General features: G+C 34.5%; 1 protein-coding gene across 3 annotated transcripts in view; it reads right to left on the reverse strand.

Annotated features, from left to right (window-relative positions):
* Nucleotides 1-21821, reverse strand: part of EHBP1 (EH domain binding protein 1) — a 361704-nt gene that overhangs the window by 42127 nt on the left and 297756 nt on the right. For 2 of the 3 annotated variants that reach the window (XM_007464125.1, XM_007464126.1), the window contains 6 exons: nucleotides 21179-21326; nucleotides 13042-13149; nucleotides 9804-9928; nucleotides 7255-7393; nucleotides 6967-7073; nucleotides 4167-4290 (listed from right to left, as the gene is read on the reverse strand). In XM_007464125.1, the coding sequence (XP_007464187.1) occupies nucleotides 4167-4290; nucleotides 6967-7073; nucleotides 7255-7393; nucleotides 9804-9928; nucleotides 13042-13149; nucleotides 21179-21326 (751 nt within the window). The remainder of the gene's footprint in view (nucleotides 1-4166; nucleotides 4291-6966; nucleotides 7074-7254; nucleotides 7394-9803; nucleotides 9929-13041; nucleotides 13150-21178; nucleotides 21327-21821) is intronic. The other variant, XM_007464127.1, reaches the window with a different exon arrangement.

Here is a 21821-nt window from a genome sequence, read left to right on the forward strand (position 1 = left end):
CCTGGAACACATGCATGTTTCTAACTAATAAGCTTTAGTGTCCCCAAAGAAGTAATTGTTACAAACTTTAGGTGCTAGAAATTTAAAAATTCCTCCTCTGCAACAATTACAAAAGAAAAACAAAAACAAAACCTACAAAACATTCAGAACTGACGGAAAAAGTTCTCTAGTATTTGCATGAGGATATTATTTATATATATATATATATATATATATATATATATATATATGTTGTTGCGGGGCACAGGCTCTGGATGCACAGGCTCAGCGGCCATGGCTCACGGGCCCAGCCGCTCTGCGGCATGTGGGATCCTCCCGGACCGGGTCACGAACCCATGTCCCCTGCATCGGCAGGCAGACTCCCAACCACTGCACCACCAGGGAAGCCCTGCATGAGGATATTATAGATCCTAAGACAGGATGGCAGAAGATACTCGCGTGCCCTCTCTCTCTCTCACACACAGTATTTTTATTTAATATTCAAACTACCACTGATTTAGGATTACTCTATTTCAGAAGGGACCAGTCATATAAATCTCCACAGCTGAGCTGACTCTGACACAGACGCCTCTCCCCTAAATGAATGTTGGGATCTTTCCAGCCCTTCCCCTGTCATTGCCATTCTCATCCCTGGTACCTCCCCAGGGACCCACTTGCTGCAGGACCCACTGAGGCTCTCTCTTACAATCCTTTGCTACTTTCTTGCTAGAGTCTTCTCCCAACATGCCAGGAGAAATGCCCAGAAGTCTAGGCCACCATCCAGTCCCTACTATCCTCTCTCAAGATGCAAGAGCTTCAGTGTTAAAGGGATTGGTGCTTAAAATCTAGAGCTGCTCAAACCCTGGGAACCTAGGACTCAGGTCTAATGTAACCATTAGTATTATTTTAGTTACATTTTAACTCAATAGATTTTTGTGGGTTTGTCTGGCCTGTGGATGCTTATAACAGTGCTTCTTTTGGAAAATGTATTCAATTCCACAAATCAACTTCTAAATAAACTTCACACCCATTTAAAATTGAGTACAGTTGCTTAATACAAAATAGAGAATTACCATATGACCCAGTAATTCCAATTCTAGGTATATAACCCCCAAATCTGAAAACAGGGATTCAAAGAGATGCTTTTAGACCATGTTCATAGTAGCCAGAAGGTGTAAACAACCCAAGTGTCCATCAATGGATGAATGACTCCACAAAATGAGGCATATACATACAATGAAATATTACTTAACCACAACAAGGAATAAAGTAGTGGTACATTACAAGATGGTTGAACCTTGAGAATATTATAATAAGTGAAAGAAGCCAGATACAAAAGGATAACTACTGTTTGATTTCACTTATATGAAATATCTAGAATAAAACAATTTCAGAGAGACAGAAAGTAGATTAGCGAGTCCTAGGGGACCATGAGAGGAGAAAATGAGGAATTAATGAGTACAGAGTTTCTGTTTAGGGTGATGAAAAACTCTGGAAATAGTGGTGGTGATTGTACAATACTGTGAATGTAGTAAATGCTACTGAATTGTACATATTTAAATGTTTAATTTTATACATGAATTTCAAATCAATACAATTAAAAATTGTATATAGTCAGTACCTACAAGTATATAAAAATTGAAATAGCTGATAAAGTATGCTTTTGCTATAAAAAAAGACGTAGTGGGAAAAGAGAACTGTCTCAAGAGATAGAAAACCTAAAAACTTGGGTTCAAGCCCTAACTCAGCCGTTAGTAATTAGGCCATCTTATATGAGCCATTTTCCCAATCTGAGACTCAGTTTTATCATGTAAAGAATATGGATACTATCTGCTCTGCTTAATTCTAAGGCTGAGATTCAGAAAGTACACAAAAACTCTAAGATACCAGAGAAAAGGTACTAGCTTCTATAATAAATGAAAAGTTGGAAGTATGGGAACCCCAAAAAGGAAAAGGATGAATAAATATATGCTTTTCCTTTCTAACACCTTACCTTTTACTTCAGTTGTTACCCAGGCTTTAGGCAAATCTTGGGAGACCATTATTTGAGCTGGAGGAGGTTCAATACAATCCAGGGGGATTCTCGGCATTTATCAAGTTGGGGAACCAAGTCTAGCAGATCCAGTCTAGACTAGATTCTGTCCTGTGTAGTATGGGATATAAAGCCCTGAAGAGATTCTAGAATCAATCTGTAGTCCGTGACTGTCTTTCAGATGATAAATGATCTCTAGTTGGGGCCACTATAAAGCTTCACTGGTGATATGTAGTATGGGGAGGAGAACTTGAGTCTATTTTGGTTAGAACCCCCAATAAATCAGGCCCCAAGTGTGAAAGAAGGAAAGGAAACAGAATTTCTAGCTCTTTCTCCAGTGACACAAGGCTCTTTTACAGTAACATCCAATTTATCCAACACAGAGAGGAAAGGTGCTCTACTTGAAAGAATTTTAAAAAAAGTCTTAAAATATATAAAGGAAATAATTTTAAAATGTATTACAGAAATTTCACTACCTAGTATTTACATTTTTAATATAGTTAACATAATAATTTCAAAAACCTTCAGAGACCAAAGGAAAAATGCAAGTGTGAAGCCATATGTTGGTTTATGGCATATCTGTTGAATCCACACAAAAGTCTATGTATATGAATGAGCATACATGTAACTTGTTAGGGTAATGATAAACATGTTCTAGGTAATTTGGCATAGCAGGTATAATAGGGTATGGTATAATAGGGTTCTGCATGGCTTGCATGCTAGCTGAAGGTCAGCCACTTACTGATCTGTGTGGCACTGAGCTTTTCCCGTGCCTCTGTCTCCTCTGTATAATGAGAAGTTTAGGTAATAGTTTTCAAAAAATAAAAAAAACCCTTTTTTAATTTTGTTTTAAATTTTAACCAGTAGAACCTTTTCTTTAAATGAACTCATCCAAGAAGCCTGCTATTTCAGATAAATAAACTCAGAGCTACTCTGTTTGAAGTAAGGTAAGAAACCCAGACGTCTATGTGCTTGCTCCCTTATTGTCCTACCAGCCCCAAGGTGTCTCTGAAGAGGCCCTAAAGTCTCCACAGAACACAGCTTGAAACCAATCCGGCCAGATAAAGCCAAAGGTCTCTTCACATTCTAGTATGTTCTGATTTCACTAATGTAGGCAATTTTCAAATGTCCCATATAAATGCTTATTTCTGGAGGAGTTCTTTAATTATAAATACATCTTTGGCAAATAGAGAAGAAAAAGTTCAAGAAAGCTTTCCAATCCTAATCTACTACTAATTTACTAATCTGCTTTACTAATCTACTTTAACACTGCCATAAAATTAAAGCAATTAATTAGATTAAAGGAATAGATTTTCCACTTACATTTTGACATTTTTTTACTTAATATAGTGTATTTTTAATTTGGCATGAATGATTTGAATTTATTTCCCATTTTTACCCCTTTTGTAGGAGCAGGATTTTAAAGAAACATATATGTATAGACATATATTTTAAAGAAATATATTTCTTTAAAATATACACACATACAGTTTTTTTTTTTTTTTCAATAGCTTACTGTACACTTAGATCTATTCAATCACTATTGGCAGTCAGCATTAAATGCCAATCTACCCTCTGGTTAGGAGCTAACTTGCTGCTCTAAACCATTTTTACAAACCTTCCTATATACCTTAATCCTTTCAAATGCAACTGTGACACAAAGTATTACAGACTTTTAAAAACCAGTTCTCTTGAAAAAAAATTGTGGAGCATCAGTAACCAGATAGTATTCTCAAATTTCAGTGATCTAGTCCATGGAGATGTCCCCTATGCATAGTGCTCTGTTTCATGCAGTACATGGCTTTAGCTGGCCAAATCTTTTTTTTTTCCCAATGAATCAGTAGAACAGTGAAGATCTTACTTTTTTTTTAAGCAGTGGCATATCAATGAGGCACAGATGTGTATTCCAACCCTGCATGGATGAGCACACTGTTCAATAGTGCTGGCTCACACGGTATCAGGGCGAGTTATCACTTCCCATGAAGGCACTCTTATCACCAGGGCCCAGAGAGGTGGCTGCAAATCGCAGCCTTTTTATTTTCAAGGCAGTTCTGCTGAACATTCAGGCTTCAAAGATTCACACTTCCAAAACTCTATAAGAGTTTGTGAACGCTCAATTTGCCAAAACTGTTTACAGTGTAATTGGGCACCGTACCTGTGTCCATGAGATAGCGAAGGCGCTTCTCCACCAGCGCGGCACGGGTGTCAATTTGCTTTTGCTCATTCTCTAGTGCTGCCAATTCTCCTACAACATACTGACTGGTGTCTTTGAACCCTTTCTGTTAACGAGAACAAACAGGAAAGAAAAAAAAATCACTTGTAAGTTGCATTTTTCCTTTCTACAAACACTTAGTAAAGCACTTACCTAGAGAACCAAATACGCCCTTAGTATCACTCTTAGTACCTAAAAGCAACGCCCTGTGATTCAAAAAATTTTCATATGTATTACATATATTGCAAAACTTTTGTAAATAGAGAAAATCTTGGCTGTTTAGTATTATATTTATAATTTAACACCCAGATTTGCCAGATTTAAAAAGTTAACACTAAGTAAGAAAAAAATTCTCCTTAGAGTTGAGTCAGAGTGATTAAGCATGGACAAGGATAGAAGATAATTTTCCCTTGGTGACTGTCAAAACAAACACCAATGACATCTTTAATTCAAAAGTGTAATATATAAAAATGGAATTTAACTAAGGAATTGCTTCTTAAAGAATCTATCCTGAAAAAAATCAGATTTGTTCTTACAAAAATATAAAATTAAAAAGATACATTTCTTCTTTTCATAGTAACTATACTATTTAAAGTATTTAAAAAAAATGATAAAAGAGAAGTTTCTAATATCTCCAGTTTCCCCTCCAGCTGGCTTCTGTACTTTAACATGTCATTCTGTTGATGTATTACTAATTATTGTAGCTGCGAATTCTAACTTGACAGGTGGTTTCAAACCTTGCTACACTGGATCTAATGCCACCAGTACACTGATTTGGTTAATCTTCCATTTAACCAAATTTGGATTTCAACCTGAAATTTTACTTTTTACAACCAAGCATGTTAAGAAAAATTATCCTTAGAAGTTTTATTTGAAGTAGCAGTTCTATTATAAAGTACCAATATAGGCTTACTTTTTATTTTCCTATTACAAATTGAAATCGTTAGGGGGCAGGGTTATTCATGGTATAGTACCAAACTGATTAATTATAGCCTCCTTTGGAATGCTTGTTTGTCTTGTGGCATTTCTAGGGGTTAGTTTCCTAAGTAGCTGAGAAATACTGAAGAACTGCTTAAGTGATTACTCTCACCACTACCACTACTAATATCAGCACTTATAATATTTATTCAGAGAAATAAATCTGAACAACGTTCTTGTGTCAAATCCCTTCCCTAGCTAGAAGCATATTAATCTCTAAGAAGCCATGAGGAATTATCTTTCGTTACTCCTTAAACAAGAAACAAAATCAAGAATTATGTTATTTACGAGGATATTTTGGAATTCTCATAATGAACAAACCTGTCTAACCATATGTATAACTTATTTATCTTTGGAACCAGTAAACTGTACTCACACATGAACTCAATTTAAACCAGCTTATTGTTAAACTGACTATGGTAGTTGACAAACTTAAGCTGAAATATTTTTAAAAATCATGAAACTGATAATGTCTCAGGATAGACTGATCAAATAAGTTACTGTATTTTTCAAAGATTCATACAAAGCGGATATTCTTCCATCTCACTATGAAATAAAACAGAAAAACTATAACAACAGAATAAATGCTAATGGTAGGTTTAAAATCTGGAATCTGGTGAATGCTTTTTGTATCTACCAGCAGAGCATTTTCAAAAAGGACTATTCTCATTTCCATCCAGAGGGACAAAACAAACATAGTAAAAGTAACAAAGATATAAGAAAACAGAAGTGATAAGCAACACATAAACTTCATTGCTTGTACTGATTGGTTCAGTTAAAAATAGTAACAAAGTTTATAGTCAGATTTCTTTAGTGTGAGTATATAGTATACTCAAATATTCTGTATCTTATAAATTATAACAAATATTTCATCAGGATATACCAGTTAGCTCTTCTATGTATTAAGACGTGCCAGGTTTTAGTAAAACAACTTTAAAACAAGAACTTAAAAATGAGAAGTTTTTACAGCTCTAAAATGTAGTTTTTAACTCTGACTACATTTGCAAGGATTTTAAAATCCATAAGACAATTTTAACAGTAAAAACAAAGAAAATATTTACACAAACTGGAGATAATAATAATAAAAAAAAGTAGCACCATTAAAGAGAGCAATGCTTCCAGACAAAAATTCAAGTTAAAACTTGTTCTTCCTGCTTCTGTCCTGCAGCTGTCCATCAAAAGCAGCTTTCTCCCTGCGGTCTATCAAATATTTCCCTCACAAATCAATTTTACACATGATCAGCCCATACCCCTACTGAGCTGAACCTCCCCGTTAATTAAGTGAAGAAATTACCATATATATTATATTAATGCAAACATCATTCAGCTAGTAATTCACGGCTGATCTGGATAATGGAAAGGTTGAACACCCATTAACCCAAGCCAACAAAATGGGTTGGCTGAGAAATTCTAGCAGGTCTCATGTGACTTTTCCCTCTAACTGCAGCTCTGCGGTATCTGCTATTGTAATAATTAAAATCCTCCCAGTAGATCAATACTGGAATCTCTTTATGGGAAGTGCCCTGATGGAAATGTCTCAAGGAAGCTGGGGCTGTGGAACTCTGAAAAATTCATTTTTTTTATCTGACAATTATCACCACACTGCAGACTAATTCAACAGTGCACCCCTCTCACTCTGCTTTGAATGCACTGGAGATTGACATCTTAAAAAACCTAACATCTCATTTTAACAAATAAAGGCACTATTTCCACATACAGTTTGGAATTATCAGCAATCATGAAACCACACAAAAAATTAATATACATTAAGCACTTCATCTTCTGATGGCTTCCTCTGAGTTTCAGTTATTGCTGCCTTCTCCTCATTTCCTTTCTTTGTATCTTCCTGTATTGATCTCTGCCTTTTCATCTCTTTAAAAAAAAGGGAAAGACATGTACAATTATTATAAAGCTTGATATTTGTGTACTGAAATGTGGAATTACATTATCAGCTTCCATATATATATATATATATATATATATATATATATATATATATATATATATATGGTTAAATCATAAGATGGGAAAACATTTAAAAAAGTGTTCCTACCTGGTCTATTCTCAACATACTGACTGAAAGACTGAAGTTGAGTTTTTCTTACTGTAGAATCCTTGCTAAATACAACAGGATTTCTAAATCGTTCTGTTGCTTTTTGTAATCGCTCAGTCCGGAGATCTTCTGTGCCATTCTAAAAGTGAAACAAATGTGGTAAGAAAGTCCTGATCTTATAAACGTGAAATTACACGTTAGTAAAACAAGTTTTACTGATTTAAGATAATGCCAACTTAGAAACGTTTTGAAAGATAAAAGGACTATAAAGAGATGTTCTAAACAGCTCAACGGCAAGGTCTGTTGCCTGTAACTGAAACCTTTGGGAGACATGGTTTAAATGGAGGATCATTCTTGATAACTGTGATTCATTAGATACTGTGAACCCCCATGTCTTCTTCTGATATGTATCATTTAAAAGCCACATTACCTCTGTCTACCACCGCTCCACCACCCCAGCCCCACTATTCTCCCCATCTGTTTGTACAGTCCCACAGACTTGTATGACAAGAAGAACTAGTTTCTAATTTTATGCCCATTGAGATAAACCACTAATGCTGGATGAAGGCTAAAAGGTAGGATTATAACACTACCCCACTGAACTGCATTTCATCAGCTATAACTTTCCAAAGCCAGATTTGTAAGTAAGCCCTTTACAGCTAAGGAAACTACAATTATCTTTTCCAGAGCTTCCTATGTTAATACTGGTAACAAATTCAAATGGTTCTATCAACAAGAAATATCCCAGAAGACTGAACCACTGCAGTGTGTGGAAGCCGCAGATACCGTGGTGCTGTGTACCAAACAAATATTTCATTTTATACCTAATCTTTATTATTTTTATTAAGTGTTTTGAAAGTAAATAGGGAAAGGCTAAGATGCATGACTAATAGCTAAGCCTGCTGAATGCTGAAACTGGTTATCAAAAGCTACCAAGACTTTGCCCTTCCTCTGCATTGAGACAATCAGTAATGAGGGAGTCCTCCAATGGCCTATTCTCTAGCCTCAAGGAGGCCTGGGATACAGAATCCTCAAGGGAAGGTAACAGTTTATCCTTTTCCACAAACACAGAATGCCTCATTTATAAACGTGTAAACTGCATTTTATTAAAAAAATAAAACCCTAAATCAATGCTGAAAGCTACAACAGAACAGATGGACTCTATATGTTCTTTATAAGCACCATTTAAAAAATCTGAACTAAAAAGATCCATACAAAGACAAGCTGTTTAAAGCACACATTTTGTTGGAATAAGTTTGAAAATAACTACATTTAAGAGTTTTTTGGAAAGCAAAAACAACTGCATCTATTTAGATAATTAAACCTTGAGAATGAAGATACCTCTGTCTTATTTTTTTAAGTTATATATTTATTATTAGTATCATGCTATTAATATGCTAGCTATGTAGCTAGGATAGAAACAATTATGGCTTTTATTTGTTTGTTTGTTTAAGAAAAGTGTGTATTCTACTGTTATCATAATAACTGCCCAATAGTCTAAAACTCAAGTCTTTATCAAAATAAACAAACACAGCTAAATTTTTTGAGGCCTGGCAACATGCTAAAATATCAGTGTGATTAGCCAGCAAATCCCATCTTAAGAAACCTTTTTTATGACTAGGGACTTCTGCCACTTTACAAATGTATTCCTCTAAACCCACTAATTCAGTTAGCCTTTTCAATCCATTGTATTATTCTTAGTCCAGCTTCATTCTGCATTAAATCCAGTGCAGAAAGCTAAATTGAACGCAAAAAATCAGACCTGATCCAGGCTTCCTTTTGTTCAAAGACAGTGACCAAAAGTCCTCTGGTGCTGCCACACACTTTCATCACCAATTTATAGAAACCGACAGTATAAGGGAAAAGCAATGAAAGGCATTGTTTTGGGAATTCAAAGCATCTCTGTGTCAGGGGAAGGAAATCCTTTCAGTCAGCAGGGCAGTCCCCATAGTCCGCAGGTGGGTGAAAAAGTTATACAAGACTAGAAATGCCCTAAAGCTAGAGAAATATTAACGATACAGTGCAAGGAAAAGGGGAGATGGCTTGAGTGGGGATAATATAAATACGACAAATCATCATCATTATCATTATCATCATCATCTTATAATGTTGCATTTTGGCTAAAATCTTACACAAGGTAAGATTTATATTGGCACAAAGCACATGCAAGTATCTGAAAAATTTATATTCAATCACATACCATCTTCAGGAATTAATTTATCTTAACAGGTCAAAGGCTGAAGATGATAGAATATGCTAGAATTCTCTTAGCAATATTCTCGTTAGCAAAATACAAATGCATACAGAAGTCAAGAATAGTTTTTACTTTTACTGACATATCAACTTAAAGTAGTAGTTTCTCTGAAAAACAGTACCTGAATACTGATTACCATACTGGTATTTAATTTATTGGCTATTTAATAAAAATTTGTATACCTTAATCTTAATGTGAAGAATTTGGTAAGAAACTGACTTTAGGATTATGAAGTGCCAGTGGAAATTAGAATACACAGATACTAAGTCAAATATTTTAAACAAGTAAGATTTACCTTAATGTCTTGCTCTGAACTTTCAGTTATAGCTTTGTGAGCAGCGCTGGAAGGTGAATTTGCCACCTGTGGCTGAGTGTCTAGGAGTTTCTTCAGCTTCAAGTCCACCAACTTAGTGTTTTGTTCTGTTAAATATGCAAATACTATGAATAACTGTATGAGATGCATTTAGATGCGTAGGCTATCAATTTAAAGGACTTCATAAAAATATTACTATATTAAAAAAAGAGTAGAACTCTTTATATATATATATATGTATGTATGTATACATAAACTATACTACATACCATATAACTATAGTATAACTAAGTAGTCTTTAGGGATATTGACTATATTCCCTTTTTAGAAATTGAGACATAATTGATATGTAACATTGTGTAAGTTGAAGATGTACAATGTGTTGATTTGATACATTTATATATTGCAATATGATTACCACCATAGCATTAGTTAACACTTCTTTCATGTCACAAAATTATCATTTCTTTTTTGTGGTGGGAATAAATAAAATCTAGTCTCTTAGCATATATTCTGGGGTGTGTGTGTGTGTGTGTGTGTGTGTGTGTGTATGATATACATGCATATATATGTGCTTTTCCCCAAAATCAGTCCCCTTAAAGAATATAGTCAACATGCCTAAAGACTATTTAGTTAATAGCAGCTATGCTTACCTGAAAACTTAAGCCCATATTTGATGTACATATTTATATTAGCAACTGTATAGGTTGTACATAATAAAACAAGGTATTACAAAGTAGGTATTTAAAAGAGGTAACACATTTGATTATAAATTATTTTATTGTTTCAATTCTTCTAGTGTATTAAATTTAGACATATAATGCCATATTAAGTTCTTAAGATGATCTTAGACAGTCATGTACACAGTTAGAGTCCAGTGTTCCAATGTTTATGGGTATACATATATACCCAGCATTGAAACAGGGTATATGTTTACAAATACCTTTTAATTAGAGGGCAGAAGTACAATAAAGATTATCACATTTTGGAATGTATGAAATATGGATAGAAATTTAAAATAAATACAAAATAGCTATAACTTTAAAAATAAACAATTTCAAATTATTTTTAGCAAGTAAATTAATCTTTATTTAATAAAATAGTTCAGAAGCGAATGGAAACAAATAGTTCTATTTAAACAAATTCACTCAAAGCAACTCTTTAATAAAATGATTATAAAAGACATGCCAACCATTTGATGAATGATATTTTTCATAAAGATTAATAAGTTTTCTAATTGTAAGACTCTTAATAAATGCTATTATCATTACTTTCATGCAAATTGGTCAGTTTATATTGCCAGGCTTCTCTTTTAAACAATATCTGATGAACTATGGTCAAATCAAGATAAAGATTAAACAACTTATTATTAAAAAATTATGACTGTTATATACATATTAAAAAACGAATTTTGGGGAAAATAAAGCCAGGATAAAAAATCATAATGTATGCTACATGCTTCCAGATTCCAGTTTGCATTCCTATTTCTTACTGCCATGAAATAAACCATAGTCTGAATTGGAAAGTCTGTCCTATGCCCTCGCCAACACTTATTGGCATGCTGGAGAGTTGTAAACAATATATTAGTTAACTCCGAAAACAGGAAGACTGAGATGTGCTTTCTTTTTAGGTATACAAAAAGTAGGAAGAGTGTTTTTAAGACGGACAAGAATCAAGCCTGTTAGGCCTAATATTAACCAACCTTTAAATACATTAAAATACCCCACAAAGTTGCTATAACTAAAACTAGAAAATTCTCTTTACCTTACCCAAGAAAGGGCTAATTTCTCCTGTCTTCTTAATCTACTGTTAAATCAGGAAATATATACCACTTATTGTCGCTGATTTTATACTTCCATGAATCAAATGTTAAGGCTTTAATTCTGTACTTCTGGATGCCCTCCATGGTAAAGAGATGATACTGGTTTCTACTAAAGACTTTGATGATGGTTGTGGTGAGAGGGTGGGTAAGCAACAACAAAAATTTTTTTCAAAAAGAAAAATCAAACTTACCCAAGTTCTAAAGTATTTTAAGTAGAAATAAGTAAAATGCAGTCTTAATTTGGGGTTAATTTTTTTTATGTTTCCTTAAATATCAGCATTCTCCTGGACTTGTACAATTATAAATATACTGACCTGTATCTAGTAAAAGTATTATTTAATACTAGACCATGAAGGAGCTACTGACAAAAGACACAGATATTTTTGGGTGCTCTCTATAGTTAGGAAGACCATGTTTGATTGTTTCTTGGAGAAGTAACAGCATGATTTCAAATAGGGAAGAAACAAAGCAAGTTAGCATTGTAGGGACATGCCAGGGCTGGGAAGAATACCTGCTCTCCCTCCCTGTAGGTTTTTACAGGAAAAGATAAATATTAGGGATTTCACTTTCTTACCTTTAAGTTTAAAAAGATTGCCAAAGACTTTTTATTGCTATAAAAATTCAATTCAATAAGTATTTATGGAACCTCTCACATATACAAAGCTACCTGCTGCTGACTTATAAAGGTAGTGCATATGGAACACTCATCTACTTAACCATCAGCAAGTATCTTTATATTTTATACAATAACTCAGAAGTTCAATTGCAAATGTGATTATCAGTATAATATTTATTGATATACAATATGAGATGAATTTAATAGTAATCTATATAAGCAGTTTTCAAAGAGTTTTATTGTGATTAGTTATTAAGTATGTATAAAATAATTTATTAGTAGTAATATTTAAGGTAAGCACAAAATTTATAAAATAATATTACCACTAAGACTATCAATTCCAAACCAAATCAGAAAATCTGATCCATGGTTTAGATTTACATTTGAAGCATTCCACAGGTACTACATCTATACAACATCACAACAAAATATTTAGGCTGAGAAGGGAACCAATCATAAAATGTCTACAAATTGTCCCATATAACATAAAATATAAAAGTACATCTTAGTAATAAGAGAAAAACTAAAATTTGCTATTTCAATTTTATTGCTAATTTTAAAATTAAGCCTAAAACAAAATAAAACCATAAAATTGATGGAAAGTGGATTTAGCTAAATGATTTGTGAGGGTGTAAGATGTAATAAAACTACTAAAAGAACTTATCATTATTAATGAGATAATTATAAAAATATAACAGTTTTAATAGTTAATAAACAGTTATAATAAAAATATAAGAGTTTGCCATGCAGCAGGACACAAAGTATTTATAATCTGAAATTACCGGGAGTATCAAGGTCATTTTCTAAGTTAGTAAGTTCATCTCCACCTCCTACAACAAAGCCTTCGGAAATCTCCTCATTAGTATCTATCTCAACTTTATCATTTTCATCTGTAGGAAAATGTAGCAATAATGTTAGTATATTATTTCTATTTTATATCATTTGTTAGAAACACTAAGGAAAAAAATTAGTATTGTAATGACAGTTCAAATTCAGGTCTGACACAGATGAGCAAGTTAAGAAATCAGTTTTAAGCTACTTTTTCACTATTGGATTAACATTTATATTTTACATTCATACGTCAAAGATGAATTGTCACACCAAAGCAGATGCAAAAATTTTGACAATTTGTCACATGCTGTCTCTGAATCACTGAGCTCCTTGAATCCCTATGTTTTAAAATGTAATCTACTGGTAATCTCTAATAACAGTACACAAAAATAAAGTTGGGGGACTTCCCTGGTGGCACAGTGGTTAAGAATCCGCCTGCCAATGCAGAGGACAAGCTCTGGTCTGGGAAGATCCCACATGCCGTGGAGCAACTAAGCCCGTGTGCCACAACTACTGAGCCTGCGCTCTAGAGCCCACAAGCCACAACTACTGAGCCTGCGTGCCACAACTACTAAAGCCCGCACGCCTAGAGCCCATGCTCAGCAACAAGAGGAGCCACCACAATGAGAAGCCCGTGCACCGCAACAAAGAGTAGCCCCCGCTTGCTGCAACTGGAGAAAGCCCGCGCACAGCAATGAAGACCCAACACAGCCAAAAACAAACAAACAAACAAACAAATAAAAATATTTTTAAAAAAAGTTGGTTTGGTAACAAAGTCATCAAATAACGTTTCTAAATTTCACATTTTTATCATTTATTAGATATAAATGTATAAAGAAACAACTCATTCTTTATAAACTTGTAGCTATATTTAAATCATTTGCATGAAGACTTGAATGCTTTTGTGCTATTAGTGAAATATTATCAAAAGCATTATGGTTGAATTAAGAGACAAGATTGAGACGAGAATAGACAGTACCTTTATGCAAAAGAAAGTTCAGAAACAATTAAGACAGTACATCTTGGAAGACATAAAGCTGGTAGAAACACTTCTTATTCAAAATTAAATACATGGGAATAAGGTAGTCACACTATTTTTTTACACACTTAGTAAAACGTCTTAGGTCATAATTAATTAATGGTATAATTTTTAAAAAGATTTCTATTACATATTTTTCCTTTTTAAACCCTAGTGATAAAATTGGTTAAGTAATTTTGAATATTATACATTTAAAAAGTCATAGCAATAATTTGACTTGTATATTAGAAGTTAAGATTTAAATTCTGCTATTGACAGGCAATGTACCTTTTGGAGAAATATCTGTCTAGCCCTGGGAGTTGAAGAATATCCCTACTATTCAACAGTTTATTTTTCATAGGGCAACTTTTATTAATAATGAGGTGTTCCAAAGGTTATTACAATTGAGAAATACTAAATTCTATAGCTTTGGCTTAAACCTTCAATATTTGTCCTTTTCCCTGAAGAGCTTTGTGTTTGATTTTGGGCTTCCCAAGTAAATATTTACTAGGAGCATTAATATTAATAATAGTTTACATTTACTGAAGACTTCTATGTACTATGTAAGCCATTTAGAACAATACAACACAGAGAAAAAGAATGAGAAATGCCCCCAGAGGAAAAGCACTAAATGCTTTCAAATCGCTAAGGTATTATACTTGCCTATATTATTTAAGTACAATCAGTTGAGAGAGCTTTTCTAATCAACTGTGCTTAGTACAACTATTTGACTAATTTCATAAAAGTCAGCACCTTCATCTTCATTATCCTCAAAAATTCTTCTCTAAATAATTTTGTAGTAAAGGGAAATGAATTAACAAATATTTCCTGAGTGCCAAGTAAGTGTTCAGAACACTTCCTCTTATCAGAGATAGTTTACTACCAATAGTTCTTAGAGTACAGTACTTTGTTGCTGTAACCAGCCTTTATTGGTTACTATTGACCAGAATCAATATAGAGTGAAAACAAAAAATTAAACATTCATTCATTTATTTATTCAAGAAACTTCTACTATATGCCAGATCTGCAATTTACAAAACACTGCTAGATGTTGAAGAGATACCAAGTTGTATAAGACACTTATTCCACCTTAAAGTTATACATTCAAATGACTATAATACCATGTAGGACAGTTAAGTGTTATGGGGTAAAAATAAGGTATAGAGCAAATTCAAGGGAGGAAAAGATTATTCTTTGCCAGTAGCACCAGGAATTAATTTTTGGAAGCACTAACCTTTAAATTGGGTCTTCAGAAATGTACAGGATTTCAAAAAGTACAATTGAGGGAAGGGTACTACAGGCATGAGAGCAGGAAAGAGTAGGTTATGTTCAAAGAATGGTATAAAGTCCTATTTTGCTCAAGCATACTTAAAGGGAAATAACGGGAGGTAAGACTTGAAAGGTAAAACTGCAGAGTATTGAAGGGTAGGATGGGAAGTTTAGATTTTACTTGGTAGGAACGGAGAGACATTTGTGTTCAAACATGATCAGCAATGCGCTGTTTAACAGACAGCAGTCTATATAAGCAGTTTCTTACCACCGTGCTTCATGGTAATCAGTTGTGAAATATGTATAAAATAATTACTAGTAATATAAGCGCTGAAGCTTATGTTTTTATTTTTTTTATAAATTAGAGTAGCTCCAGTATTATTCCTAAAATATCACTCTTGCTTACATTCTGATATGCCTTCATATGTGAAAGAAAAAGTGGTCCAGGGATTGCACATGGGAGTGCAATCCCTGGAGCCACGTGACAGCATCCTTCATGCGAGATTGCTGAGTAAGAAGTTGGATTCTAGCACACAAAGGCTGGAGGCAGGAAATCCAAGTTGGAGACTGTTATAACCTACAGGTAAGTAGTATGGAGAGCTTTAACCTATCATAAAAGAACTGGAAGTGGGTATGACTTGAAAACAAACTGGATATTGGGTGGTTGGGGGAGGGATACTGAGGAGAGGAAGAGTGAGGCAGTGACTAGAAGGACAGCACCGCTATAAAAAGAAGCTAAGTCTGGAACTGTGGTTGGATCTTGGTACTTCAGGTCCTGGGGTTATGCAGTGGGATATTCATTACCCCTTTACACAGTGCCAGGCTCCTGTGTGATGTTAAACAGGTGCCATTCATTTTATTTCCCGGCTAAATGAAATCTCTATCTATACTATCACTCACCAGTAATGCTGAGTGGGTTAACTCAATGTTTATATATGTATTGTTAACCTTAGATAAAAGGATTACTATTTAGGAAGGGGAAAAGTAAAAATTGATCTCCCATACAGCTCAGGTTTTCTTAAGAATAGGTTTCCACTTTCTTTCCATTCACTGACTTCAGGTTTACAATGAACAGGAATTCTTTTCAATGTTAAAATGTTACACATTTCTTAACACCTGTCGAAATACTCTTAATGCATCTTAGCAGAATTAAAGTGCATGTTTGTCTTTGTGTGTGTTTAAAATATTATACATTATTTATACGATATATATAAGATTATATATATCTTTATGGCTAACCACTGAAAATCCAGTAGGTAAGCGTGGCAGAAAGTAAACTAGAGATCCAATACACAATGGAAGGTGGTTTGCAAGTATGGCATGTATAATGTGTGTAGGAAAAGGTAAAAAGAGATTGTATATACACTGGAATGAGACAATGCATTCCAGCTGGCACTGCATAGCACTATAAGCAAAATGGGGATCCCAATGGTATGATTAATAGCACAGCAATAAGGCCAGTCTTACAACACTTATCATTTATAAATAAATTGAATGAAAAATCAGGATATCTGGTGACAGTAAAAAAAGAATATCTGCACTTTTAAAAAAAGAAATCGAGGCTACCATTAAAAACATATTCACAGGGACTTCCCTGATGGTGCAATGGTTAAGAATCTGGCTGCCAATGCAGAGGACACGGGTTCAAGCCCTGGTCTGGGAAGATACCATATGCCGCGGAGCAACTAAGCCCGTGCGCCACAACTACTGAGCCTGCGAGCCACAACTACTGAAGCCTGCGCACCTAGAGTCTGTGCTTCGCAACAAGAGAAGCCATCGCAGTGAGAAGCCCGTGCACTGCAACAAAGAGTAACCCCTGCTCCCCGCAACTAGAAAAAGCCTGCGTGCAGCAATGAAGACCCAACGCAGCCAAAAATAAATAAATAAATAAAAATATTCACACAAAATGGTGGTTTAGAGAACATAGAGATTGTACCTAAGTGTACATGAAACTGTTTCTTCCCAGGAAAAAAAAAATATTCAGAATAAAATTTCTCATTTGTATCATGATTTTAAAATTCTCATTGAAGGTTCCCTATAAAATTCATAACTTTTAAAGTTATTCTATAGAAATCAAACAAATGATAGAAAACAATACAAATATATTATTAATAGAAGCTGAAAATAAAATTACTGAAGGCCTGTAAGATTTTATTTTGGGTCAACAAATTTACATAAATCTATTTGCCATAACTGAAATAAGGATAATGCAGGCACACAAACATTCTCATGGATAAAATTTTTAAATTTTCATTTATTCATTTGAAATGCAAAAACAAAGTACACTACTCCATCTAAATCAAAGAGAGGCAAAAATGTCAGTTTAAAAGTTCAATGACCCTCACCTAACCCAAACCAAAGTGATAAGCTACAGAATAAAAAAATACATATATGACATATATACACACATATACAAGTACACATAAAATATACAAAATCTATATCATATACAACATCCCATGTAATATATAATAAATATATGATATATTATAATATCATCTTCAAATTAGATAAACACCTTCCTTGCAAGTGCCCATGGGCTATTAATAAAAATGTAACATTTATTTGGCCAAAATAAAAACTTATTAATTCTCAAAGCAGAAATTCAGGGCATATTCTCTGACCACAATACCATACAACTAAAAATGAAAATACCACAATTCATCCACAAACAACTGTACCTTGCCAAGTAAGATCAATACAATAAATGAACCCACAAGTTTGTTACCTAAAATGAGGATTTTAAAAGGAGGCTGTTATAGGTCTATAACTAAACAACGAAGCAGAAATTGAAAAAACACATGTAGTATACCACAATATCACCTGACTCTCCTCTAAGTCCTAAAATTATGTCAAGAGGAGGACAAGTAAAAGCTAGGCTATAGCTCCTTGGACTGATTCTGTGATTTCACAAGAATTAGGCTACTTCTGGTTGAAATAGGATGCAAGTGGGATGCTTGAATACCTGGCTTTACATGACCTAAAATATCTTGCATATATTTTCTGCAGACATCTGAGGCTTATGACACCTCACTCAAACTTACTAAGTTTTCCTTTCCTCACTGAGGATGGAAAGAAAACAGGCTTTTCAAGTAGTTTCAGGCAGTGAGTTTGAGTATCATGTTCAACACGTCCCCTAGGTTGTGCTTTCACCTGATTATTTCAGCTCTTGACTACCCCCTCTTCTTTGTCACTTTGGACCACTGCTTCCAAAAATTTTCCCACCCTAGTCTGTCTTCTAGGCTGTTCCCTACTCATTTTTCTCTCCTCCTTTCACACTATTCCTTATTCAGACCTGATAATTCCCATTAGATATTGGAAGAATGGACACTAATTTGTTAACTGTTTCCCCCTGACTTATCAACCCCATAGGGTTATTTTCATTTAGGAATTAGACTCTTGTGAAATCAAGTGAATTTCTAATTTGCTATGTAAGGGTCAGCAAACTATAGCATGGGGGCAAAAACCAGCCCACCACCATTTTGGGGTAAATAACAGGCATGCCCATTAAGTTACATATTGTTCAAGCCTGCTTTCAGACTACAAGAGCAGAGTCGAGTAGTTAAGACAGAGAACATATGGTCTGCGAAGGCTATAAAAATTTACTCTGGCCCTTTCCAGGAAGTTTGCCGAATCCCGGCCTAGCACAGTGACTGGCACTGCTAAACAGATAAATGTGTATGTATGAATGGTTGAATTCTAGGCAGGAATTTTACCCTCTCCCTTGACCTAAAGGTCTCTTCCCCACCTCTGGCCTTGATAGCTTCAGCTTAGGCCTTGATGCCAGAGCAGACCTAGTGGGATCCATACACCTTTATGAAGACAGGCCAATATCCACCACTGAGGTCAAGTAATAGGCCTGCACTGCTTGTAGCTCAACCTTAGCTCTGATTAAGAGCCTATCATCTGATATGTGGCCGTTTCCAACATCCAAGGTATGGTGTGCCCTATGAGAGAAATGGACCCTGGGCACTTTGGTCTCCTTAGGGAACAGTCTAGACTCTTCAGCAGGTTCTCGTAAGTCATCTGTTGAACCCTGTCCCGCCTTCATTTCAGCCGGCTTTTCCTTTTCTAGTCTGTACTTCTTTGCTAGCTTCAGAGATCCAATCCTCACTTGTTCTTTATTCACTCTCTTGACTGCTGAATGATGCCAAAATCAGGTCTTCACTTTCCCCAGTTACCAAGTTGGGAAGATACCCATTTTGGGGGTTTTAACACTGACTAAGTCTCTCTACCTAGTCTAGTCCTGGCTTAGGCTCAACTGGGGTTGGATTATAGAGATAAGACCAATTACATAGCTGACTCATCCCACACCATTAATCAGAAATTTTTAATTCTTAGCCTTCCCAGAGTTCACAACTCATTTAGCATTGTTATCTGCTCACTGTTGGAAAAAAAAATTGAGACAGTGGATGCCTCTCTATCTCATTATTACTGCTCTTCTATGGGTTTATGATATCACATGGAGGTAGTATTAGTAGCTTTAGGGCAGTCTATCTGGAGGGTCAAGAATATGAGGCTTTTTCTATCTTTCTGAGATACCAGGAGGCAAAGATTTTTAAGATTTACTTAGAATATCTGGAATTTTTATGATATCAAAGAAACATCTTGTTACTAATCATAAATGAAAGCAAATTATAATAGCATTATATAATGTAGCTGTGAGTAGTTACTGCTGTTACTATAAAACTTTAGTAGTGAGTATAGAAACGGTAATAAAAATTCTGAATGACAGGAGTTGAAAAGGTAAAATGAAGGATTTAACTAAGAAACAAATATTCTGAGAATACCAGATGGACAGATATACAGCTACTTGGGAAAGCAGCTTTCAAATGTATGGGATGGAAGGTTATATGCTATAGGCATTGGTTGGAATGCTCTACAACAGTAAGATTTTAATATAAGGAATCAATTAGAAATAACAGCAGTAAGTTTCAGTTTACTTTGAAGAAACTTATCATTGACCTAGAAATGGTTTCCTTTGTTTCAGTTCTCTAAGGTCTTATTCGAGTCCTCACTTGCCTACTCTCCAGAATGATCTTAGCATTTAAGATTAACTCAGGACAAGTACCTGGCATGTTCTGGTAGATAAATAGGTCACATACCTTTGAAATAAAAAACCCCACAGGTCTCTTGAATATACTACTCAAATACAAATGTAAAAAGTTTCAAGTTAAAGATGCCCAAATTGAGCACTGAGAGGCAAAACTAAAATTCCCTTTAATTATATGTACAGTCCTTGTCCTAAAATAAAGCTTAGAATAATTTCTACAGATATTGAAAAAGACCCTCTTCAAATCAGGAGACTAAGAAGAAATGCATATGGGACTTATTCAAAATGCTTACATGTCAGGCTATAATGCTGGAACACTGTTAAAGCTACTTTCCAAAGATCTGGTTCAAAGTGAAAATCTCTCATGCCAAAGCTCTCCACTAACAAGTCTTGTGATCTACATGTTGAGGACTTGATTGCATTTTACTCACTCCTAATACAATTAATGAGGCATCATGGAGAATCACAAACCAAGGCCTGTCTCAGTTTTCTCCTAAATCATATTCTTAGTATTTCTTGAGTACTAATCATACTTAATCATAATCAAAGTACTTCTTGAGTTGATTTGGAAATTGGCAATAGTCATCTTCTGATTTACTATGCTTTAAGTTTTTTGTAACATACTGATAGGCTAGAAACTTTATGTATTTGATGCACAACATTTTGAAGTAAGAATAAAAAGTCCCAAAACATCCATTGCGGATTTCTGGGTTGTGTGTAGAATATGATACAAGATTCTTTAACTCACCTCCAGATGCCTTTGACCTTTCTTTCAACTTTTCTGCAGCCATTTCACCATAGCTGGGAAGTTCTGACATCTTCACTCCAGATCGAGCTTCTGCTATTAGCTGACGAGCTCTCTCTCTCAGCTGCCGACGTCGCTCTTCATCTTGCTGCTAAGATATATTGAACAGTTGCCAACTCAGTAATTGACAGAAATGCAATTTCATTTTCAATCTGATCATCATGATAGTAACTGGTTTACAGCATGGTGCTTGGCCCACATTATAAATAGGATGCTCTATATCAGTTGGATGTCATACCATTTTTAAAAGACATCCAAGAATCAGATTTTTAAAAAACATTTACAAATTATTGTATTATGTCTGTTAAAGATTTAAACTAGCCTTTAAAGAATGTTTGGCAATATAATTACTGAGAAAAGAGCAGGATCTACTATTAATAAAATAATCAGGCTTATAGGAAAAAAGTAACAATACTGAAAACAGAATTTCAATTAATACCTTATTTTTTTAAGATTAGAATTTAACTTGCAATTTTCTAGTGAAGGCATAGAGCACTGGCTACAAGAAATCTTTGATAGCAGAATATGCTGCTACATAATGTTGATCAAATACAGGAAGTGGTATTTTTAGGGGGCTACAGCAGGG

This window comes from Lipotes vexillifer, unplaced genomic scaffold (assembly GCF_000442215.2).
Source record: "Lipotes vexillifer unplaced genomic scaffold, Lipotes_vexillifer_v1.1 scaffold311, whole genome shotgun sequence".
Classification (NCBI taxonomy): domain Eukaryota; kingdom Metazoa; phylum Chordata; class Mammalia; order Artiodactyla; family Lipotidae; genus Lipotes; species Lipotes vexillifer.